The sequence below is a fragment of the Akebia trifoliata genome, chromosome 10 (assembly GCF_017979445.1).
Source record: "Akebia trifoliata isolate Shusen 1 chromosome 10, ASM1797944v1, whole genome shotgun sequence".
NCBI lineage: Eukaryota > Viridiplantae > Streptophyta > Magnoliopsida > Ranunculales > Lardizabalaceae > Akebia > Akebia trifoliata.
In genome coordinates this window covers 1,497,885-1,521,470 of record NC_141384.1, presented here as the reverse complement: position 1 = coordinate 1,521,470, position 23,586 = coordinate 1,497,885, and the positions used below count along the sequence as shown (strand labels likewise).

Genomic DNA, 23,586 nt, shown 5'->3' with positions numbered 1-23,586 from the left:
ACTCAAGAGAGCTTTGATTTTTAGGAAGGTTGAAGATGATGGGTTTTGGGAAGAAACCCAGAAACGTCATTTGTATATTTCTAAAATTTCCCCATTTTTTTATATGAAACTTTCCCGAATTTATCAGAATTGAATTCCTGCCAAATAATTACCGAATCCAAACTTTGTTACGATAGTCAGAATCACTGCAGCTAGTGAGACCTCTCTTGTTACTCTGAAATATCATATTCATGTATTTGACACTATTATTTTCAAGCCAATAATCCAAAGTGGGTTTGTGGAGAATCTTTTTAGCTTCTTAACTAGAAATTGTAGTATGTTCGCTGTGTGTAGCTTAATCTATATGTTATGCAAAGAAGCATGAGGTACATGGATTGGTAGCTGATGTTTAGCTTTTATCTAATTAGTCTTATATTGTTGTCATTGAGCAGGACAACCTTACTGAACCATATTTTGACTGCTGAGCATGGAAAGCGGATTGCGGTGATTGAAAACGAGGTATGGCTTGGATATTAAATGGCTTATTATTTTTTTCTTTGTTGGCATTTGGTCATTGAGATTAAGTGATTAATATGTTTCGCCTCCTTTATGGATCTAAAAGTTGAATACTTTTGTGCGTGTCTTCTCTCTTTTAAGTTTCATATACCATTGTTGGGTGAAAGTTTCTTGGAGGCAATTATGAACATGGTTTAAGGTATTGGTCTCAAAGCGTGTTTCACTGAATTGAAAAGCTGAGACATCTCAACGATATGGTATGATACACATATAGTAGATGACGAGATAAACTGAGCCATTCCCTAAGATAATCCCTCCAGTTATCGTTCCGATCACCATCAAGATTGATATTTCTCGCCTCAGACATTCTGAGACGGAACAATGCTTATGAGCATGGTTTAAAATATCAGAATGTATCTGTCGATATGTCTCCGTATCACCCGAGACGAAACAATGAATGTTTCGGGAATGTATCTGGTATGTTTCGGAATATTTCGGCTTGTATCAAATGTATCGGCTGATGCTGTATTGTTTTTTTACATTAACCGAAACATTCAATCGATACGAATTTTAAACCTTGCTTATGAGAAATGATTATTAAATGGTTCATGTGTGTAAACAATTCAGTCAGTCATGAACTAATGTAGAGTTCAACATTTTTTTTCTCGTGTTCAACTTGCAGTTTGGTGAAGTGGATATCGATGGTTCTTTAGTTGCTGCGAAAACTACTGGGGCCGAGGACATAGTTATGCTTAATAATGGTTGTCTCTGCTGCACTGTGAGAGGTGATCTTGTTCGGATGATTTCAGAATTGGTTGCTAAGAAGAAAGGGAAGTTCGATCATATAGTTATCGAAACTACGGGTAGGTAATGCATTCCCATTGTAGTAAATGCAACTGTTAAGATATTCATTTCTAGTTTGTATTGTAAGGATATGCCACACTTTTTAGAAAAATTGACATCAAATGTCTATTTCTTATGTATCTGGATGGGTGCTCTCCGTTAAGCTTATCATAACCTGTAGGCTATCCTGATTTACTTTCAAGCCAACTTGCTTTTCCGGAGTTACTTGGTTTCTGACGCTTGTATTTGTTGACTTTTTTTTCCTAGTACATCTTCTAATTTCTAAGGTTCTTTTGTTTGCAACTTTATAGGCTTAGCAAACCCTTCACCTATCATCCAAACATTTTATGCTGAGGATCAAGTTTTCAACGATGTCAAGCTAGATGGTGTTGTTACATTGGTTGATGCAAAACATGCTACTTTTCACTTGGATGAGGTTAAGCCCAAAGGAATAGTGAATGAGGCAGTCGAGCAAATTGCTTATGCAGACCGCATTATAGTAAACAAGGTGGAGATATTGTTCTATGTTTGTTGTAATTGGATTTGGGCTTGAATCTTTTAGATTTTGGTCAGCCTAAGCCTGGAACATTACAATTCTCAAAAGCCCGAGCATGATATTCACCTTTCATCGGGTTGTGATTTGAAGTTCATTCTCAGTATTGGCCATCAGATTGGACCCAGGTCAACACCTCCTGTACAATGTGGTCTGGGTAGTGAAAACCCAATGCGACACCCAGACCACCTACTCCCTTAGTGAAGCCATGGATTAAACTCTGATTGATATTATAAAAAGTTTTGTTACCAGCTCTCGGTTGAAAACAACCAAGAGTGTTTTTCATTTATGCTGTTGTTTTCCATGTATTTTCTTAGAAAAAGTATATTCTTTAGGGACTAATGGGATTTTCTGCCTTGCCCCTAGACTGATCTTGTTGGTGAGCCAGAGATTGCTTCCTTGATCCAGCGGATAAAGGTTAGAATTGGTGCTTCTTTCTTATTTTAAATGTGCTTTTTAGAATCCATACCTTAGCTTCAATAGTATATTTTCTCTCTATTTTAATTGTTTCATGAAACCATCGCTGCATGTAGAATATTAATCGCATGGCCCATTTGAAGCGGACCAACTATGGAAAAGTTGATTTGGATTATGTTCTTGGGATTGGAGGCTTTGATCTGGAGAGGTTTGTTTTCTTCTTTTCTCTTTGGTACAAGATATTCAGAGTCTGCATTTTCAAATGTAAAGAAATGGCGATCTTATCGTTTGTAGTCAATTTAGTTCTGAGAATGATTTTTGTTACACCCCATGCTTTGAAATAAGATAAATTTTTAATTACTTTTTAGCATCTGAATATAACAAAGGAATATTTATATTATCAAAGTAATAGTTTTTTTTGTGTTATTTCGAAATTATTGTTAAAGCCTCAAGTCATACGGTGGAAGCATCACACGCATGGAATATTTTATATTTGAATAATCGAAGGTTTTTTAGTATAATTTTCAAAAAAAAAAAAAAAAATGAAAGTTTTTATGGTAAATAATTATTTATATTCATTACATAGCTAAATACTTTATTTTCGATAACATGTATGCATTATATTAAATACTGCACCTATCAAAAAACAAAATAAAATTGAATACTACCAAAATTTATTTATGAATCAAATCAATTGATGGACTTCATTATTACTTTATTTTTAGATGCTCTAATTATGTTGCACAAGAATAAGATCAGAAAAATGAAGATAGGAAAAAATAGAAAATACGGTTAATGCATAGCTTAACAAAAAGAAAAATTAACGTGGGACGTGTACTCTGGTAAAAAATTGGTCGGAGTCACACCTCATACTTTCAGCACACGCCTTTTGGGAGCTTCCTAATCTAAGCCATAGGTATTAGTTGTTTTTTCCTTGTTCCATAGGGTTTAGAAGCCTCATCTTGAGGCGTAAGTCTCAAACACCTTTAAAAAACCCTACTTTATTAAGATAACTTGGGCCATGATATTCCCCCCCCCCCCCTCCTTTTTTTTTCCGCATTATCATTGTTTGATTAATGCTTTTAAATTTTCTTTGAGCTTATTTGTTCCGTGAACTTCTTTATCAACTTTCATTGGGGAATTTTTGCCAGGATCGAGAGTGCTGTCAATGCTGAAGGTTCAAAGGAAGAGCATGATCATGATCATGAGCACGAGCATGATCATTACCACGATCACCATCATCATGAAGACAAACATGGACATGGTAAGTGTCGGCAGTTGCAGATTTCAGCAGTAAAAGCTAATAATAGAAAGATGGCATTTTATGATATTTGGCTATTATGTGCATATAAACTAGTTTATATAACTTGGTTTATCATGTTTGATCCCTATGACTTGTGTTCTTTTATTGCTTCTGTAGTTGAAAACTTTATGAACAACACTCACCAACTACTTTCACCTTTGTTTGGATGCTTTCATTTTTGTTTTTCCAACTGAAATAGATGTGATTTTTTAGGCTATGAAAAAAAAGTGGCATACATTTTTAGAATGATTGTACTGCCTTGTAAAATTGTTAAATTCACGCTTGCTTATTGGAAAAAAAAGAAGAAGAAAGATAGTTAAATTCACATCTACTGAAGCTTTGCAATAATTCTCATGCTTGTAATTCAATGACTGTGTGATCACATTAGCTTGGATAATGAGAAGCATTTGGGTCCATAGCTAGCTCATGATGATGTCTCGGAAGGCTGACATCTATTCCTTAATGCATCCTGAAGGGTATGCCCCTGGAGCACACATGCAGACACATTAGCAAGTCTAGGAGCCCAACAACCTTACTTCTAATCAACCTTCATGCTTGACCAACCTATGTAGTAGAAACTGTGTGCCGAGTCACTAACTTGTGCCTGCTTTGGATTAGTAATTGAATATAAGGATTAAATGGACAAATCCTAACAAAAGAAGTCTTAAAGGGTCAAGGAGGCCCTTGTGGGCTAAACATCAAAAGCACAAATTTAAGAGTTGATTCCCCCCTCTTGTTTAAATTTAATGTGTTCTACACACCACAACAATTTCTTATGGTCTGTTGGTATATTGTCCTTCTGATTTTGGTCCTATATTTCTTATCAATTATTATTTGTTCATACTCTGGTATTCAGTGGAGTATATTTGTTAGACATGTAGTTAATCTTACTTATATATATGAAAAAAAACATGTTGTAGTTTAATCTTTGTTTCTTTAGAAGTGCATCTTGCAAGAATGTTCATTTTTTTTTGACAATATGGCATGCAGAACATCACCATGCCCATGATCACACTCATGATCCTGGCGTTTCTTCTGTCAGCATAGTTTGTGAAGGGAACCTCGATCTTGAAAAGGTTAGTGGTTATTGTGTACTGTTTATTTAAATTTGGATTCCTTCAATTACGTTTAAGAATTTTGTTGAGACTTTTGCTACCAAACCTTTATACCTTTTTTGTGTGTGTGTGTGTGTGAGGGGGGGGGGGGGGGTCATTACGACTTATGAATGAGATCAAAGCACATTTGCTTTATCTTCTCCTTTTGTTACTGCCCTTTGGAGGAATCTGGGTCTAGAAGTCAAGGAATGTGTATAGTTACATATGCTGGAGTAGCAAAAACCGATTCTATAGTACTTAGCAAAAGAAGGAAAAAAAAAAAAAAAAAAAACTGATTCTATATTACTTCTGACTGTTGCTATATCTACTACAGGCCAATATGTGGTTGGGTACATTGTTGCTGGAGCGTAGCGATGACATATATCGTATGAAAGGTCTCCTATCAGTTGGCGGTATGAATGAGAGATTTGTCTTCCAGGTTGGTCCCCTTACTTTCCAAAACATTATCTTCTTCTATGACTGTATTTTGAGTATTTCTCTCTTTTGACTAGTCAAATCGATTGTGTTCTACTTTGCAATTAAGTACCATTTTGTTTGCCATTCATCAAGTATTCTTTTAGATTTTTGTTTGGGGTAGAGATGCCACCTTTCAAGGGTGTTTGGGGTTAATTTCTTGAGGACAGTGTTCTGAATGCAATGGAATGTTTTCAAGTTGACTGTTCTATGCAGCTCTTCACCAGTCTCCTTCCTTTTTATTAGGTTATTATGAACCATCCAAGATGGCATCATTTTAAGAAATAAAAAATAAAATAATGGAGAGCATTCTTGGATGATATTGTGAAAGTGAACTATTTAAAGTATTGGAAGAAAGATTGTAGTTTGTTACTGTGTTGCTCGTGCAAAACAAGTGGTGAGACAGTAGACCATTTTCTTATCCATTGTAGTTTAGCTAAGGAAGTACGTCTGTAAGATATGTTGGATAATGCTTAAGGGTCGTGATTGTAGTTTGTTATTGCGTCTTTTACCAACAAAAAAAATGACAATTTAGTTTCATGGTTTTTCTTTCTGTAATAGGGTTAAATTTAAATTTCATGGTATTAGCTTGATTGATATCTGATTTCCATCGGTCAATTCAGTTCATAGATATTATTCATTCAGTTGATTGTGCTTCAATTCTTTGTTTTTTTATTGATGGAGCAGGGAGTTCACGACATTTTCCAAGGCTCCCCGGATCGATTATGGGGTCCAGATGAACCAAGGATAAACAAGATCGTGTTCATTGGGAAGAACTTGGATGCACAAACCCTAGAGGAAGGGTTCAAATCTTGTTTACTTTGATTGGAGTTTTATCACCCCTGTTCCAAGGTGGGACTGAAATAGACTGGTAATGACATGTTTGAGAATTATCAATACATGGAAGAGTGTACTTTGATTTACTTGAATTAATTAAAATTCCCCCCCTTCGAGTGAGACTAATCCCACGGTCACATGTACCGTCCCCTTGGAAAGAGTCAAGGGTGGCCCTAAGGAATTCATTGCTTCGTGGCTTTTTAACACTTGACATACCCTTCCCGCGGAGGATTTTTGCTAAATTTTATTCTTTTAATTGAGATGAAATTCTCTGAATACAATCAAGCTCCCGTGCCCCTTCGTCTTGTTCTGAGCAGGTGGGCTTACAAATTTGATAATGCCTAAGTGTTTTTTGCGTTGTTATTGTTCACACATTTATGTATGTATCACAAAATATCATCATTTTCACTAATACAAATCACATGGACTCGGGATTCATGTTCGGACATGGTAAAGTTTTTACACTAATCAATAGTCTCAACGAATCATGTATTTGGGACTGTAATAATTGGAACGATTTATCATAAAATCACTTTTATCAAATAAAATAGAGGTACGCAGAATAGAAAGGTAAAATAAAATAGGATTTGTCCTATATCCAATTAACTAGACCGACTTGAGAGAACATTTTTTGCTTTTTTTTTTCCGTTGATTATTGGATTTAAATCCAGTATCTCCAAATTTTTTTCAAAGAAGTGAACTTTACAAAATGGAAAATCATAATCACATCTAAGGTGGTAATCTTATTTTCAATCTAAATTGTTCACACATCACATAGAAAATCCCCTTAAGAGAAATTTAGATACATCTAACGATTCTTTGGTGTTGAAAGGAATCTACAAATGCATTTATATAACTAAAAACCATTTCTCACCATCCAGAATTGAAGTAGAGAAGTGCAACATATCCCCATAACCCAATAAAATATGACACTGCAAAACTTACGTAGAAACTCGTAAGATTGCTTGTGTCATTTTCTCCTGCATTTGAAGGTTTTGGAATTAGTGTCGGTGTTCTAGTAGCGGTGCAATTTTTCTGTAAAGGTCCACAAAGAAGGGAGTTGCCTTTATAGCATGTTTCACCAAAAGTTGCAAATTGATTCTTCAGATCCGGTGTCTTACCAGATAAGTTGTTATGAGCTACTGTGAAGACCGCCAAAAATGTTAGCCTTGTCAATTGTGAAGGGATTGTCCCACTCAATTTGTTGTAAGAAAGATCTAGGCTCTCTACCTGCTCAAGGTTGGAAAATGTTTTTGGAATCGGACCTGTCAAACAATTATTTGATAGGTTTAACGCATGAATCCATCTTATATCACCGAGTTCTGATGGGATATGACCTGTAAGTTTGTTCCATGATAGGTCCAAACCAGACATGTAGTAAAGAATGTTACCCTTGTAAGACTCAGACCTTCTTTTTGTCATAAACTCCACATCTTCTAGTTCTTTGACGTTCATGCTAGCAAGATCGATCTCATGTATGTAATCAAGAAGCATTACATATATGGATGAGGCTGAAGATTCAATCCAATATTCTTCGCCCGGAATAAAATCATGATCTATATCCCATACTTTACCAAATGATACATCTTTCAAGCAAGAAGGTATTGAACCAGACAAATTATTGTGAGAAAGATCCATAAGGTTTAAGTGGAGTAGTTGACAAAATTGACTTGGAATGGGACCTTGAAGGCGATTTCTTTTCAAGAGAAGAACTCTCATATTTGAAAAAGCATTGAAGCAATTCGGAATGTTGCCAGACAAATTGTTATCACTCATATCTAATGTCACAAGGGAGGAACTTCGGGCTAAAGCTTTTGGTATTGAACCACTAAAATCATTCTTTTGCAAATGTATGTACTGTAGATTTGTTAAATTGAGGCAAGAAGGCATGGTCCCATAAAAATTGTTTTGAGAAAGATCAAGAAATTGAAGTACCTTGAGTTTGCAAAAAGTGTTTGGTATAGGACTTTCAAAATAATTTTTCGACATGACAAGATAGTGCAGCTCCGAAAGGTTTCCAATCCATTCAGGTAGCTCACCTAATAAATTATTTTTGGACAAGTCCAATGAATGTAGGATTCTCATGTTACCAAGAGACCAAGGAATGCTACCATTCAAATAATTTTTAGATATGTTTAGGAACTGTAAATTTGGAAGAATTGAACCGATTTTTGAGGGAAGTTCTCCAAGGAATTGGTTGTTGGAAATGTCGAAACTAGACATGTGAGTATTTTTGGACTGAGATGGCAGATGAAAGGGACCATTGAAGGAGTTATTCCTGAGACTTAAGAATTCTAATCTTGTGTTATTCTCTAATATCCATGTTGGGAGCTTTCCCTTCAAATTTTTATTGGACAGATCAATGTGTCTCAAGTCGTGTTGCATGGACAAAAAACTAGGAGTAACATTTGAGTGTTTCAAGATACACTATAAGAAAACAGTGAATCAAGAACAAAAGTATAAAACGGATTTTATCCGTTTTTAATTAAAAACGGGTTTAAACCGTTTTACCTGTTTAAGCCGTTTTAAACATCTGATTTCCCTTCTCATTTCCGTCTCATTATTGAAAACGAGCCACTCTCTCTCTCTCTCTCTCTCAGTCGCGCTCTCTCTCGATCTCTCGCGCTCTCTCTCTCTCTCTGATCTCTCGCTCGATCTCTCACTTTCTCGGTCGATCTCTCGCTCTCTCTCTCAGTCGAGCTCTCTCTCTCTCTCTCTCTCTTTCTCTCTCGATCTCTCTCGATCTCTCGCTCTCTCAGTCGAGAAGGCACATCTCGCTCTCTCACGGGTTAGATTTTCGTTTTACTACTTTTTACATTTTGATATTCTCTCCGATAATTTCTAATCTGTAATTTCGATATATATATATATATATTTTGCATTAAAAGCCCTAATTTTCCCCAAATTTTCGATTTTTTTGAGGATCTGTGGATGATTTAGTTGTAGAGATTTGAAGATAATTGTTTCTGATCTTTCTTCCTAGAGATAGATTTATATGGATGACGCTGAGTTGAACACGGAGCAGGTATGTAATCGAATTGTGCTTCGCTTCAATTTATTTTGTGATTTCTGATTCTGATTCACTTTGTTAAGTTCTTCATCTAAACTCTCAAAAAACTCTTTCACCTTTTCAATCCAAATTAAAATCAAATCGAAGTAAACTGTGAGATTGAAGTTAAATCAGTTTGAATTTTGATTCCGATTTCAAATAAAAATTATAATATTTTTTTACCCATCTTCTTCAGAAAATAACTGAACAAGCTCTGTTTGATACAATATATCCCTCCAAATGTTTTGATGGAACCTGGAAAATAGCGGTCCAAAGTAAAGGTAGAATTGTATGTATATTTGTTCTGCATAATAAGAACATCACGTTTCACTAAATGATCTCTTATGTTGAACACTCGTTGATATGTATCAGATGTTCGTGAAAATGGTTGTTACAGCAAGATCTTGATTAATTTTTCCTTTTTTTTTTCGTTGTAATATTTATATATATGGGGACGTAGTTTTACTCTGTCCATCAATCTCCAAGTCTTCTTAGAATGTGTTTAACACTATCTTTAGATTTTGTTATAATATATATTGCAGTACTATAAATAATTGCATTTGTATCTGATGCTTTTTCCAAGGTTATCATGTTTGGCTTCAACACATATTTTCTTGTCTATCTGACAAACATTGTACCTATAATTTGTACTCAACTGGCTACCTCTTAATTATTTTAAGCACATTAAGAGTTACTTTGTAATGGTTTTCACAGTATACAACAAGTGGGAATATTAAGGCTGTCCAAGAATGTGATTCTGCACCTGCTGAAAATGGTGTATTGTCTGTGGAAAAACTTTTGAACTCTAATGTATTTACCGAATTTAAGTTGGCTGGGAGTCAAGAAGTAAGTCTTGTTATTTTAAGTTATTAACTATGTGATGATGCTTCCTTTTGATTTCACCTTTGTAATTCTAATAGACTTCCAATTTTCTATTCTCTTGTTTAACCTCTTCGTATTTATTAGGAGGTAGCTGCTGATGAAGATAGTGTGAGGAAGGTTTGTTTGTATCTTAAAGATGAAGTGATCCCTAAGTTTGTTCAAGATCTTTGCACGCTTGAGGTTTCACCCATGGATGGTCAGACATTAACTGAAGCATTACATTCTCATGGAATTAATGTCCGTTATATTGGAAAAGCAAGCATTAGCTGAATATGTGGACGTTCCTTGTGCATAAAGGACATGTTGTTTAACTGCCTTTTCCATGCATTTTCTCTTAAGCTGTAGAAATTAGGAAAATAAGCCTTTCTTAATTCCAATTTGAAGATTTGTTATATTTCTTTCTTTTTTTTTTTAATCTAATCGCTACTTGGTTCTTTCTGATGAGTCTGAATCATGTTCTCCAGATAGCTGATATGACTAGGCATTTACCTCATATTTGGGATCATTGTGTTGTCAAAATTGTTGTTAGGTCTGCAAAACACATTCTCAAGGTGAGCCTTCTTATCTGCTTAACTATTTATGTTCTTGAAGTTCTTTCTACAATTTTGAGATATTGGGTTTGAACCTTTACCATTGCACATTTAGTTGCAGTAAAAATCTGAAATGTTGCCATTGCATGTAAATAGAAAGTAACTTCATTGAATAGATCTTCCATGTTTGAAATTTGAAAGTAAAAACATATTTGAAACTTGAAAGTAAAAACATGGTGGTTTTGGTGCCAATCTTTAATGCTCTCAACCTTGCTTTTTCTACATACTATGCTGCTTTTACAATAAACAGGCTGTCCGATCAATATACAATATTTCTTTGCTTAGAGCCTAGAACCCACCTAATGGTATATTATCAATCCACTTGATAATGGGTGGTGGCAAAGGTAAAAATGTGGCAGATTTTGAGATTTTGATGTTGGAATCCAATTATATATATATAGCAAACTGAAAAACAAGACCTAAATTAAAGTTCTATCATCTCAATTATTATTGGTTTATAGTTTCATTCCCAAATCTTAAGCCTTGTAGTTTTGACATTTCATCATGGACTGATTTGTTATGGCCATTCATCATGGACTGATTTGTTATGGCCATTCACCATGAAGCAATTCTTATAGATTTTTCAATTTTTTTTATATATTATATCCATCTTATTTGAGAATAATAGATCTTCTGTTTGTCGAATAATGTTATTATAGTGAATTATATCATCTGAGCAAATATACATCTGTTTTTGTATTTGATAGGAAGTGTGTTTACTCAACAAAACAGATCAAGCTTGTGGAATTGCAGTATGAGAAGGAAGAAAAGGTATCCAAATGAGGTTGTAATCAACCTGGGTTTAATGTGGACAAGAATGGCTAGGAATCTTATCATTTTTTCTGTCATTCTAGAAGTGAGTCTTTCTTTCCAATTTCCATTTTCCAAATTCCAACAACATTGTTTCTTTCTTTCCTGAATCCAGATCCAATGACCTTATTATTTCATTTGTACATCCTTCCACGTGACTAGTCATGCCAATATGCCACAGACATAACTCTTCACTGCTGATCTATCAAATAAATAAATAAATATATAAAACCTGTCAGTACTGTGATTTCTCATATCATTTGGTTCCTGAGATTCTGGATATGAAAGAAAAAAGTTATTTTCATTTGTAGTCATTGTTTCAGTTGTTAACACATTCTTGGGCATATAAGATTTTCTTTTTAACTCCAAGTTGAGTTGTTAATATTTTCAGGTTATTGCAGTGGGTTATGCCATCATGACTACTAGATCCGTCCATTTATACCGGAAGATGAGTGCCCTTTGAGTTCTGCCCATGTTTCTTTTGCCTGGTCTATCTTCTGGCATTTATTCAACACTTATGAGCTTTACAAGGATGTGTAATTATCTTAAACTCTACACCTCATTAATTTAACTTATTTTTTTTCTTTTCCGCGATTAACATTCATTTTTTACTTTCTTTTGTGCGCGCGCGCGTGTGTGTGTATAATTTGAGATTATCATTGCTGAATATGTATTTAATCTTTTATACATTTGAAGCTGTTGAATTTTTTACCCACTTGAATTTTTTTCTATAGTATGACTTCAGAATTTTATTAAATTGGGAAATCTGCTTCACAAACATTTCTGTGACAATTAAAATTGTAGTCTACCCTTTGGATTCTTATCTATATTTTCAGATGTGGAAATTTATTGTGTCTGACATCTTTGATATCCATTTTAAGATAATCAATTCTGTTTTTTTTTTTTTTTCTAATAATGTTGCAAAGTTTATAAAACCTATTAAATGATTACTTCCTCTCATCTTCTCCCTCTCTCTCTCTCTCTCTCTCTCTATGTGTGTGTTTTTCTTTGCTTTCTTGCACTATAAGAGCTGGCTTTTATGAAATTATATCCATTTTGTTTTAGTTTTTACATACAACTCTCTAGTACACTCATTCTAAATCGGTGGCTTTTATGAACTAGTGGACATGAAAGTTTCTCACCTTATAATCCTTGGCTCTTTGGTTGATCAGGAGCACTTGCTTCTCGGATACTCCTTTGAAGGTGCGGAAGTTCATTGTGAGAGTATGCAATGTGGTGACACGAAAGAATTATTTTATTGGTAGTTGCGGGCATTGTGGGGATCTTAAAGAAGATAGGGAGGGATGGGAGTGCTGGCATTGCTTCCTTGTAAGGACTTGTACTTGTGTAATGATTGTAAATGGTTTATCGATGCATTGTAATTTTGGATTTGTAAATTATGACTCATTGCAACTCTTTTTGTATATAAATTAATGTGATAGAGAACCTCGATGTTCTTTATTTGGATCTATTTTAACCGTGGGTAATAGGCAAATAGAAATATATATATATATATATATATATATATATATATATATTAATTTTAGATATCGATTTATAACAATTTTAGATATCGGTTTATAATTGATGTTTAAAGTCTTAGACCTAGGACATCAGTTCTATAAACTCCGATGTCTCAAATCTTTAAGGGGTAATGTACGTTGTTATATAAAAGACGCAGGTTAGGAAGGGTTATAAGCTGTTCCAAATTCAGAGATATGGAACGGTTTTTAACCGTTCCAAATTATGAAATATAGAACGGCTTCCAGCCGTTTAACCTCATTAACGACGCCTCGATTAAAGACGGTCTATAAGCCGTTTCATAGTGGATTAGGAACGGTAATAAACCGTTCCTAATTGCCATATTTGTTGTAGTGATACCATTCTGTAAGATGAGAACTTTTAATTGAAATCTCGGAATCCAAGGCGGATATTCAGTTTCTAACACAAATTGACTATTTTGACCACTAAAATCGAAGACCTCAAGCTTAGAGTTGTTAGCAAATGTGCTCATTTTCAGTAGGCTCTCAAATCGATTGTAAGAAAGAGAAATGTACTCAAGTGATGTGAGACCATGAAATAAGGATGAATGGATGTTTCCTTCCAATTGATTCTCAGAGAGATCCAATAGACGAAGAGATGTCAAGTTGTCGAGGCATATTGGAAGATTTCCTTCGAATCCATTTTCATAGAGATCTAACTCTTTAAGGTTCTTCAATTTGCACAAACCTAGAGAAATGAAAGAAGTGAGATGCATGTGATGCTTATCTTATAAAATTATTTTTAAACTGATGAAAAATTTATTAAAATGAGTTACTTTAAGGTAAGTTTATATTTTTTTTTTCATGTCACATTATTGGTAATAAAAAAAAAAGAAAAAGAATTACAATGTTAGAGGGACTTGGAGAATTTTTGATTAAAGTAAATATCAATTTTTTTAAGAGAAAAAAAATTTAGTAATGAAACTTGATAAATGGGAAAACAATTTAATTTGTTCACCTCGACTTGGTAGGGAGCCACTAAGTCCATTTCCTTCCAAAGATAAGGCCTTGAGAGAAGTTAGAGTCCCAATAGATAAAGGAATACTCCCATTGAAGTTGTTATAACTTAAATCCAACACCTCCAATTTTATGAAAGAAGTGAACTCTACAAAAGTAAAGATTAAATAAAAATATGAACTAAAACTAAAACTAAAAGCAGAATTTCCTTGAGAATCAGGATTAAACATGCTTACCATCAATTGGAATTGGTCCTTCTAAGTAATTACTCTTGAGATCGAGAGTCTTAAGAGATGAAAGTTCACTCAAAGATGTTATACTCATAAACGAGTTCCAACGCAAGTCCAAGTGTTCTTAAGGGCCATGATTGTAGTTTTTTACTGTCTTTTACCAACCAAATAATGACAATTTAGTTTCATGGTTTTTCTTTTTGTAATAGGGTTAAATTTTATGGTATTAGGTTGATTTATATTTGATTCACATCGTTCAATTTAGTTTCATGGATATTGTTCATTCTGTTGATTGTGTTTCAATTCCTTGTCTTTTTTTCTTGATGGAGCTGGGTGTCGATTGTGTTTCAATTCCTTGTCTTTTTTTCTTGATGGAGCTGGGAGTTGACGACATTTTCCAAGGTTCCCTGGATCGATTATTGGGCCCAGATGAACCAAGGATAAACAAGATCGTGTTTATTGGGAAGAACTTGGATGCACAAACCCTAGAGAAATGGTTCAAATCTTGTTTACTTTGATTGTAGTTGTTTCACTTTGTATTTTTTGTTTTTTTGGTTATCGTGGGTATCCCCACCCATCGGGTGAGACTAATCCCATGGTTGCATGCACCGCCCCTTCGAAAAGAGTCAAGGGTCAACCGGACCCTGAAGGATGGCCCCAAGAAATTCATTGCTTTGTGGGGTTTTTACACTAATTGATAGTCTCTATTGATAATATATTTGGGATTGTAATAATTTTAACAATTTATCATAAAATCACCTTCAACAAATAAAATAGAGGTACATAATTGGAGAATAGAAAGATAAAATAACAAAGATTTGTCCAATATCCAATTAAATTGATTAACTTGAGAGAATATTTTTTGATTTCTTGGTGAATATCTCATTTAAATCCAATACCTCAAATTTTTTTTTTCAAAGTGAACTCCACAAAAGGGAAAATACATAATCACATCGAAGGTGATAATATTATTTTCAATCTAAATTGTTCACATTTATCACATAGAAAATTCCCTAAATAGAAATTTAGATACATCTAACAGAAATTTAGATACATCTAACGATCCTTCGGTGTTGAAAGGAATCTACAAATGCGTTAATATAACCAAACACCATTTCTCGCCATCGACAATTGAAGTAGAGAAGTGCAACATATCCCCATAATCCAATAAAATACGACACTGCAAAACTTATGTAGAAACTTGTAAGATTGCTTATGTCATTTTCTCTTGCATTTGAAGGTCTTGGAATTAGTGACAGTGATCCAGTAGCGGTGCAACTTTTTTGTAATGGAGGTCCACAAAGAAGGGAGTTGCCTTCATAGCATGCTTCATCGAAAGTCCCAAACTGCTTCGTCATATCGGGTGTCTTGCCAGATAAGTTGTTATGAGCTACCGTGAAGACCTCCAAAAATGTTAGTCTTGTCAACTGTGGAGGGATTGTCCCACTCAATCTATTATAAGAAAGATCTAGGCTCTCTACCTGCTTAAGATTAGAAAATGTTTTTGGAATCGGCCCTGTCAAATAATTGTTTGATAGATTTAATGCGCGAATCCCACTTAGATCTCCGAGTTCTGATGGGATATGACCTGTAAGTTTGTTCCATGATAGGTCCAAACCAGACATGTAGTAAAGAATGTTACCCTTGTAAGACTCAGACCTTCTTTTTGTCGTGAACTCCACATCTTCTAGTTTTTCGATAGTCATAATGCCATAATCTTCGATATCCTGAAACAATGCATTAGGATCGAAAATGGCTGAAAATCCAAAACCAACATCCTGGGGCGCACTAAATGCATAACCAACATCCTGGGGCGCACTAAAATCATTACTTGTACCGAATAATACATTTTTCAAGCAAGAAGGTATTGAACCAGATAGATTATTGTGAGAAAGATCCATAAGGTCTAAGTAGAGTAGTTGACACAATTGATTTGGAATGGGACCTTGAAGTCGATTTATTTTCAAGAGAAGAAATCTTATATTTGAAAAAGCATTGATCCAATTCGGAATGTTGCCAGACAAATTGTTATCACTCATATCTAATGTCACAAGGTAGGAACTTCGGGCTAAAGCTTTTGGTATTGGTCCACTAAAATTATTATTTTGCAAAAATATGTGAAGCAAATTTGTTAAGTTGAGGCAAGAAGGTATGGTCCCATAAAAATTGTTTTGAGAAAGATCAAGAAATTGAAGTACCTTGAGTTTGCAAAAAGTGTTTGGTATAGGACTTTCAAAATAATTTTTCGACATGACAAGATAGTGCAGCTCCGAAAGGTTTCCAATCCATTCAGGTAGCTCACCTAATAAATTATTTTTGGACAAGTCCAATGACCATAGGATTCTCATGTTACCAAGAGACCGAGGAATGCTACCATTCAAATCATTTTTAGATATGTTTAGGTGCTGTAAATTTGGAAGAATTGAACCGATTTTTGAGGGAAGTTCTCCATGGATTTGATTAACAGAGATGTCGAAAATAGACATGTAAGTATTTTTGGAGTGAGATTGCAGATGAAAGGGACCAATAAAGGAGTTATTACGGAGACTTAAGAGTTCTAATCTTGTGTTATTCTCTAATATCCATGCTGGGAGCTTTCCCTTCAAATTGTTATTGGACAGATCAACGTATCTCAAGTTGTGTTGCGTGGACAAAAAAGACAAAAAGCTAGAAGTAACATTTGAGTGTTTTAAGATACCATTATTTAAGACGAGAACTTGCAATTGAAATCTAGGAATCCAAGGTGGATATTCAGTTTCTAACACAAGTTGACTATTTTGACTAATAAAATGGAAGACCTCAAGCTTAGAATTGTTAGCAAATGTGCTCATTTTCAATGGGCCCTGAAATCGATTATAAGAAAGAGAAATGAACTCAAGTGATGTGAGACCATGAAATACGGATGAAGGGATGTTTCCTTCCAATTGATTATGAGAGAGATCCAATAGGCGCAGAGATGTCAAGTTGCCGATGCATGCTGGAAGATTTCCTTCGAATCTATTTCCACGGAGATCCAATAGGCGCAGAGATGTCAAGTTGCCCATGCATGCTGGAAGATTTCCTTCGAATCCATTTCCACTGAGATCTAACTCTTGGAGGTTCTTCAATTTGCACAAACCTAGAGAAATGAAAGAAGTGAGATGCATGTGATGCTTATCTTATCAAATTTCTTTTAAAGTGATGAAAAATTTATTAAAATGAGTAACTTTAAAGTAAGTATATTTTTCTTCCATGTCACAGTACTGGTAATAACAAAACAAAAAAAGTAGAACGTCAATTTTCTATATGCAAGTGAGTAATCCAAGGAATAAAGATCTATTTAAGACAAAAAATATTTAGTAATAAAACTTGATAAATGGGAAGGAGAGGTGGCAAAACAATTTAAATTGTTTACCTCGAATTGGTAGGGAGCCATTGAAGTTGTTATTACTTAAATCCAACACCTCCAATTTTTTCAAAGAAGTGAACTCTACAAAAGTAAAGATTAAATAAAAATATGAACTAAAACTAAAAGAAGATTTTCTTTGAGATTCAGGACTAAACATGCTTACCTTCAATTGGAATTGGTCCTTCTAAGTCATTATAACCAAGATTGAGAGTCTTAAGAGATGAAAGTTCACTCAAAGATGTTAGACTGTTAAACGAGTTCCTACTCAAGTCCAAGTGTTGTAATTTGTTGAGTCTGGATAATTTATCTAAACCTGTGAGTACAAAAACAAGATAGAGAGAGAAGATATGAATCAGTCCCTTGTGTGTGTGTGTGTGAGAGAGAGAGAGAGAGAGAGAGAGAGAGAGAGAGAGAGAGAGAGAGAGAGGCCTACCTTCATTTTCAACACAACCAGATATCCAACTAAGAGATAAATCAAGTGTCCTTAGTTGCTCAAAGGGAAGAAACAAGGAGGCATTCAGATACCATAAATCTGTAAACTCATAATCCCAGTCCGTGGTATTATGAAGAGAGAGTTTGATGACTCGCCTACTGGTGTTGATGTTGTTACATAAAACTCCCCCCCACAGACAACAATTAGTCTCCATTTTAGGGTCCCAAGAAGAAGGAAAAGACCCTTTTGAGTGATTGAAGGCAGATTTGATATGTAACAGAGCAATTCTCTCTTGTTCTAGGCATCCCAAACACCCTAATCCTTCAAACTTAACCAATAATACTACCCACAAAACCCACAAACACAACATCTTAGAAGAAGGCCTTATCCTACTCTCCATGGTATATAATAACAATGCTTGATTGATTTTAAACTGAAAATCTAACCAAACCCGACATCTCTTTTATAATGCTCTTTTCCTGCTTACACAGTGCTGATGTGGCAGTGGACAGAGAATCCTTGATTTGATTTTATAAGTTTTAATCTCAAGGAAAAGGAAAAAAAATCTATGGTTATTCTATAAAAGTGAGTCAACTTGCCGTAATAAATAAATTAAAATTTATTACCGATATTCTCAACCCCGTTCAAGTGTAAGCAAATGTCTCACTCCATCAAACTATCCATGCAGATATTTTTCCAAAATTATTTATCTAAAAAAGTTAATAAAAATTTTAAACTTATCTTCAAATACACTACCGAAAAAACCAACACTTGTCGCAACTCACAAGGGGTACCAAACCAAAATAATTTGTATGGTAGCATATGAATAGGTGTGTTGTTAGTAAAAGTTCATGTGGTAATAGAATCTCTTTTATTTTCTCTTTTCTAATTATCTATACATGGAATGTGTACTTTGATTTACTCCAATTAATTAAAATTTCTGCTTTTTTTTTTTTTTAGTTTTTATATTTCCCCTCTTTAAGCTGTTAATAATTTATTCATTTATTTTAGATATAAAATGCTCTAAATACTCTTGGATCAAGTCCTCCTTGTCCCTTAGTCCTGTGCTGCTAATTGGACTTACAAATTTGATCATGTCCAAGTACGTATTTCACACATTGATTTATACATCACAAAAAATCATCATATTCACCGATACAATTCATGTGGATGATAAAAATACATAATAAATAGAATAAAAGTAAAAGAAAGTCTTCCAAAAGACTAGTAGGAATGAAATAAAGGACATGTACATGTATGGTGTGTAATATGCGCCCCTCCCACTTCAATTATCAATCTAAATCAAATAGTGAGTCAACTTGCGTGATATAAAATCTGAACACACGAATGAAACTAGTGCTTAGGTGTTCACATTTGAATTAGGAGACAATGTGAAAAAAGCATTCGAATTTCATAAAATTGAGGGACTGAGGCGTCAAATTTTTTATTATTGAATATCTATATATATATTTTTATGGGTCGAAACCTTCAAATTAATGGAGAAAGGGAGAAATTCGATGGCTCTAAGTCCTCAAATCCTTGGAACATCAAAATTTCAACACAACATGAAAAAAGTCTATATTCAATTGCCCTAGACTGTCAAATTTCATAAAATTTAATAGGTTTCGACGGACTAAAATGTCAAAATTTTCATTGCCAAATATTTTTTCGATGGGCCAAAATCATCAAATTAATGGAGGATGAGAGAAATTCGACGACTCTAAACTGTCAAATCTAGGGAATATAAAAAATTTGATGGCACTTGACCATCGAATTTCGATTTCTAAAATTCGTGGGCCTTAGCCCATCGAATTTTCTTATAGGCTTTTTCAGTTTTCGCGTAGTGCAATGGCCCTCGGTAGTCAAAATTGATTTTTAAAATATTGGACCTTGGCACGTCGAATTTTCATGTAGTGAGAACTATATCAATCTAGTTAGTCTTACTCAAAATATCTAACAACCTATACTTGTGAGGAGATCTACAATGTTCTCTTGTTGAAAATCTTTGAATTTTAAAAATGGTATTTCATTTTAAAAAAAAAATACTTTTCTTATTAAAGTGCCCCAAATGAATCACCTTGTATCGAGAAGCATGATATGATGTTGTTGGAATTTTCAAAAACATAAATCCGTATTAAACGTGTAATTGATCTGATCCAAATGGATTAATGAACATGTGAATCAAATCCGATCCATTTCATTTCATCTTTAATCCGAAACCGATCCAAATATAGAGGGAAATCAAGAAGACTAAAATGTTTTATCTATATGTATTTATATGAGATTAAGAATAATAAAAAAATTATGAAAATATATTCGGATCAGATTTCTTTAGAACAGATTGGGGTAGTATAAAAAATTATACTACTCTCCATGATATATAATAAACAATGCTTGATTGATTTTAAACTGAAAATCTAACCAATCCTAACATTCCTTTTATAATAATTATTATTATTTTTATTTTCAGTAATTATATGATAAAAATAAAAGTATAATAAAATCTTCCAAAAGACTAATAAGTAAGAAATAAAGGCCTAGATGAGGACTGAAGACATGTAGGTGTAGGGTGTGTACACGTAACCTACTACCCCCACTTCAATTATGAATCTCAAATCAAAAAGTCAGTCAACTTGCCGTGTAGCTACTACTCCCACTTCAATTATCAATCCAAGTCAGAAAGTCAGTCAATTTGCCGTGTAGCTACTACCTGCCGTGTACGCCAAGTCAGAAAGTCAGTCAATTTGCCGTATAGCTACTACCTGCCGTGTACTTACTACCCCCACTACCCCATCTTCAATTATCAATCCAAGTCAAAAAGTCAGTCAACTTGCCGTGTAGGTAATACCCCCACTTCGATTATCAATCCAAGTCAAAAAGTCAGTCATCTTGGAGTGATAGAAAATTTGGACATGACAAGGAAAATGCTGCCGTCTTGTTCTGAACATCAAAGCACCCAAAACCATCAAATTGAACCAATATTACACATAAAGAGAAGAAGGCCTAATCCAATTAAATATAATAAATTTAAACTGAAAATCTAACTAAATCCAACTTTTCTTTTATAATGTTTTTTTTTTTTTTTTGTTGTAATTAGATGATGAGGACATGTAGGTGTATAAAAAAATTTTGCTCAAATAATTTTACTCACTCAAATCTGGCATCCACCGATCACATGTAGCCCACGTGCATTAAATGACGTTTCTAACCTATGTACATCCACCAATCAAGGAAGTTCCTGATCTAATTTCAGAAAACATAGCCTATGTACATGTTTCCCTTAGAATATCATATATATGTTCGAGCAAGGCCGGCTCGATATAATTTGAGGCCTAAGGTAAAATCTCAATGCGAGGCTTATTTTATATTTACTATTTTACTATAAATATTAATAATTGTATTATTTAAAACTTAGTCTCTGTTTTTTTTATATTTATTATTTTACTATAAATATTAGTGATATATCTTTTTCAATAGATAAAATTAGTAGTCCACTTAATCTTTGTTGTGACATAGTTGACTGTAAATAAGTTTTATAAATTTCAATTTTGGAAAACTTCTTTCTCTAGAAGCAACTACTTCAACTAAAAAAAATTAGTTTCTTCTAATTTTTTTTTTCATTAATAACTGTCATCTTACATATTTGATCATCATTTTGTAACTGTTCATTATCCTTTTTTGTTCATCTAATAAATCTTTATTTAACATATATGTTGTATTTATCTTATTTGTAGTAATAAATTTATCTATGGCTCATCTTTGAGATTGAATTAATTTTTCTAATTTTTTTTTTTAAAGTTTTTCAACCAGATTGATATTTTCTAGTGGTCATGTTTATAATTAAAAAAAGTTCTTGCAAATAAACACAATCACTTTAATGAACCACTAAATAAAGTTGAAAAAAAAAAAAAAGTTAAAAAGTTAAAAGAGCAATAGAATTTAGGACTATGAAAAAGAGAGAATCGATGAATCTTTGTAACATTTGAATGCCAATAGATTGATTGATAATCAATGCTAGCCATCGTTCACTACTAGTTCACCAACTTTCTTTAAAATAAAATCACAAATCCACGATCAACTAAAGATTTGTTAAGAGAAAGAGAGATTTGAGAGAGCGAGAGATGAAGTCTTGCAAAGAGATGAGGTGAAAATGTAAAATGAAGTTTGCAAATGTTATTCGTTATTTTTTAAAAAGAATTTTTTAAATAATTTATGTAAGTTTTTATTTATTTTAAAATTTCTAACGTACTAGAGTTTGAAATAATTGGAGATCCCGTCTTTTTTTTTGTTGTTGTTATTTTTAATTAGAAACACGATTTCCAAAAGACTATCCCCCTTCAATTATCAATAAAGTCAAAAAGTCAATTAACTTGCCGTGATAGAAAATTTGGACATGAGAAGGAAAATGCTAAGGTTAAACTGCGGTCTTGTTCTAAACATTCTAAACACCAAAAACCTTCAAATTAAACCAATATTACTCATAAGCACAACATCAGAGAAGAGGGCCTAATCCAACTAAACCCAATTAAATATAATAAATTTACACTGAAAATCTAAGCAAACCAAACTTTCCTTTTATAATATATATATTTTTTTAATTAGATGATGAGGACATGTAGGTGTAGAAAAAAAAGTTGCTCAAATAATTTTGTTCACTCAAATCTAGCATCCACCAATCACATGTACCCATGTGTATTGAATGGCATTTCTAATTTATAAAAGTACCTTTGTTAGTTACAAAACTACCTGTATATGCTTGAAGTGGCAAGCTTTAAGGAGTTTGTGAGCAAAAAAATGACTCGTGGGGGTAGGATGTAGGGTGTGTTACATCTCACTTGCACCCACACTTCAATTATGAAAGTCAAAAAGTGAGTCAACTTGTCGTGATAGAAATTTGAGCACAAGAAATTAAAATTTATCACCGACATGCTCACTAATAGAAGTTGAGAATATTTTATGTGTTCACACTAGGGGAATTTGATCAATCTAGTCAACTTTACTCAAAATATCCAACACTACTTAAGGAAAAAATTATAAGAATAGAGGTTTATACTTACCTCCAACTTTTCGGTGAAACCTACCAAATCTCTACACCCAATTCTAATAAAAATTCAAACAAGAAATCAATCTCACTCTCATTGTCATAAACATGCAACAATATTTAAATCACCCTCAAGAACCTTGAGTATTCAGATTTTACAAGAGAAGTAAAATACGCACGTAGAAACTCAATGTTTTCTCATACTCTCTATCAAAGAGAAAATCCCCTTTTAGAGAAATCTAGAGACCTTCTTTTGTTTCACATGAGCTAATGTAAATACATTACTCAAACCACCCACATAAGTAGAAAAGCACATCAACACATAAAAACAAAGAATGTGGTGATTTTATATCAACAAACCCAAAAGAAGAAAATAAAGATGAGTGGTTTTGAAGAGAAAATTCGAGGATTTTTTATTAGAGGTCGAATAAAAGGACATTTAGGTCATTTCTCACTAGTCTATGAGAGAAGACTTAAGTCAAAAGGCAATGTCATCAGTGGTGGTGGGGGCAATTGCAAAATATTTACCAAATAGAGGGGGTTCTAATAAGCCAAAAAACTTAAAGGGGTGGGGACAGCGGTCAAAAGCTTTTTGAGGACAAAAAAATATATCAAATTATCAAGAGAAAAATGTACTTTATAAAAAATT

At 33.7% G+C, this 23,586-nt stretch overlaps 4 protein-coding genes and 1 long non-coding RNA gene across 12 annotated transcripts in view; 3 read left to right on the top strand and 2 right to left on the bottom strand.

Moving 5' to 3' along the window:
* LOC147392642 (uncharacterized) overlaps window positions 1–6,102 on the top strand; it is a gene marked incomplete at its 5' end in the record, with an annotated part of 31,272 nt that extends 25,170 nt beyond the window's left edge. The window contains 9 exons of the mRNA XM_086456404.1: window positions 433–498; window positions 1,178–1,358; window positions 1,650–1,846; window positions 2,258–2,308; window positions 2,425–2,516; window positions 3,460–3,572; window positions 4,602–4,687; window positions 5,040–5,144; window positions 5,867–6,102. Of these exons, the coding sequence (XP_086312530.1) occupies window positions 433–498; window positions 1,178–1,358; window positions 1,650–1,846; window positions 2,258–2,308; window positions 2,425–2,516; window positions 3,460–3,572; window positions 4,602–4,687; window positions 5,040–5,144; window positions 5,867–6,004 (1,029 nt within the window). The remainder of the gene's footprint in view (window positions 1–432; window positions 499–1,177; window positions 1,359–1,649; window positions 1,847–2,257; window positions 2,309–2,424; window positions 2,517–3,459; window positions 3,573–4,601; window positions 4,688–5,039; window positions 5,145–5,866) is intronic.
* The window catches only part of LOC147392635 (uncharacterized), an 87,360-nt gene that overhangs the window by 25,491 nt on the left and 38,283 nt on the right, over window positions 1–23,586 (bottom strand). Inside the window, exons 1-4 of one of the 4 annotated variants that reach the window (XM_086455565.1) lie at window positions 17,897–18,344; window positions 17,627–17,776; window positions 17,470–17,544; window positions 15,119–17,193 (exon numbers count right to left, since the gene is read on the bottom strand). The exons of 1 other annotated variant lie outside the window; for it this stretch is intronic. In XM_086455565.1, coding sequence (XP_086311691.1) covers window positions 15,122–17,193; window positions 17,470–17,544; window positions 17,627–17,776; window positions 17,897–18,296 — 2,697 coding nt within the window. In that variant the 5' untranslated portion in view covers window positions 18,297–18,344 and the 3' untranslated portion in view covers window positions 15,119–15,121. Of the gene's footprint in view, window positions 1–15,118; window positions 17,194–17,469; window positions 17,545–17,626; window positions 17,777–17,896; window positions 18,345–23,586 lie in introns of those variants that run through there. 2 more of the 4 variants (XM_086455566.1, XM_086455562.1) reach the window with 2 other exon arrangements.
* LOC147392639 (uncharacterized) lies at window positions 6,835–14,399 on the bottom strand. Its single transcript, XM_086456403.1, has 4 exons — window positions 14,082–14,399; window positions 13,814–13,993; window positions 13,329–13,615; window positions 6,835–8,443 (listed from the first exon to the last, which is right to left on the bottom strand). The coding sequence occupies exons 1-4, from the start codon at window positions 14,167–14,169 to the stop codon at window positions 6,887–6,889; spliced, it is 2,112 nt and encodes a 703-aa protein (XP_086312529.1). The 5' UTR covers window positions 14,170–14,399; the 3' UTR covers window positions 6,835–6,886.
* On the top strand, window positions 8,456–11,059 carry LOC147392641 (clustered mitochondria protein-like). 5 transcript variants are annotated; one of them, XR_015182026.1, is made up of 4 exons: window positions 8,456–8,804; window positions 9,006–9,911; window positions 10,032–10,143; window positions 10,412–11,059. XR_015182026.1 is itself a non-coding variant. In XM_086455601.1 (4 exons), exons 2-4 carry the CDS (start codon window positions 9,012–9,014, stop codon window positions 10,215–10,217), a joined length of 348 nt encoding a protein of 115 aa, XP_086311727.1. In that variant the 5' UTR covers window positions 8,480–8,804; window positions 8,957–9,011; the 3' UTR covers window positions 10,218–10,394. The 5 variants fall into 5 exon arrangements, 3 of the variants coding, with proteins under 3 accessions (XP_086311727.1, XP_086311726.1, XP_086311728.1); XM_086455601.1 differs by lacking the exon at window positions 10,412–11,059 and having other exon boundaries at window positions 8,480–8,804; window positions 8,957–9,041; window positions 9,780–9,911; window positions 10,032–10,394; XM_086455600.1 differs by lacking the exon at window positions 10,412–11,059 and having other exon boundaries at window positions 8,482–8,804; window positions 9,006–9,041; window positions 9,780–9,911; window positions 10,032–10,394.
* LOC147392640 (uncharacterized) lies at window positions 11,196–12,818 on the top strand. Its single transcript, XR_015182031.1, has 3 exons — window positions 11,196–11,393; window positions 11,739–11,883; window positions 12,520–12,818. It is a non-coding gene; the product is annotated as an uncharacterized LOC147392640 (long non-coding RNA).

Bases quoted from the DNA above. Each gene is read 5' to 3' on its own strand.
- LOC147392641 (XM_086455601.1), top strand. From the start codon at position 9,012: ATGGATGACGCTGAGTTGAACACGGAGCAG. The intron at 9,042-9,779 runs GTATGTAATCGA...TGGTTTTCACAG, and splicing joins CTGAGTTGAACACGGAGCAG to TATACAACAAGTGGGAATAT. The intron at 9,912-10,031 runs GTAAGTCTTGTT...CGTATTTATTAG, and splicing joins AGTTGGCTGGGAGTCAAGAA to GAGGTAGCTGCTGATGAAGA.
- LOC147392639 (XM_086456403.1), bottom strand. From the start codon at position 14,169: ATGAGTATAACATCTTTGAGTGAACTTTCATCTCTTAAGACTCTCGAT. The intron at 13,616-13,813 runs GTTTCATTACTA...TAATTTTATAAG, and splicing joins ATTGTTTTCCCATTTATCAA to ATAAGCATCACATGCATCTC. The intron at 8,444-13,328 runs GTCTTCGATTTT...GTTTTCTTATAG, and splicing joins CTAACAACTCTAAGCTTGAG to TGTATCTTGAAACACTCAAA.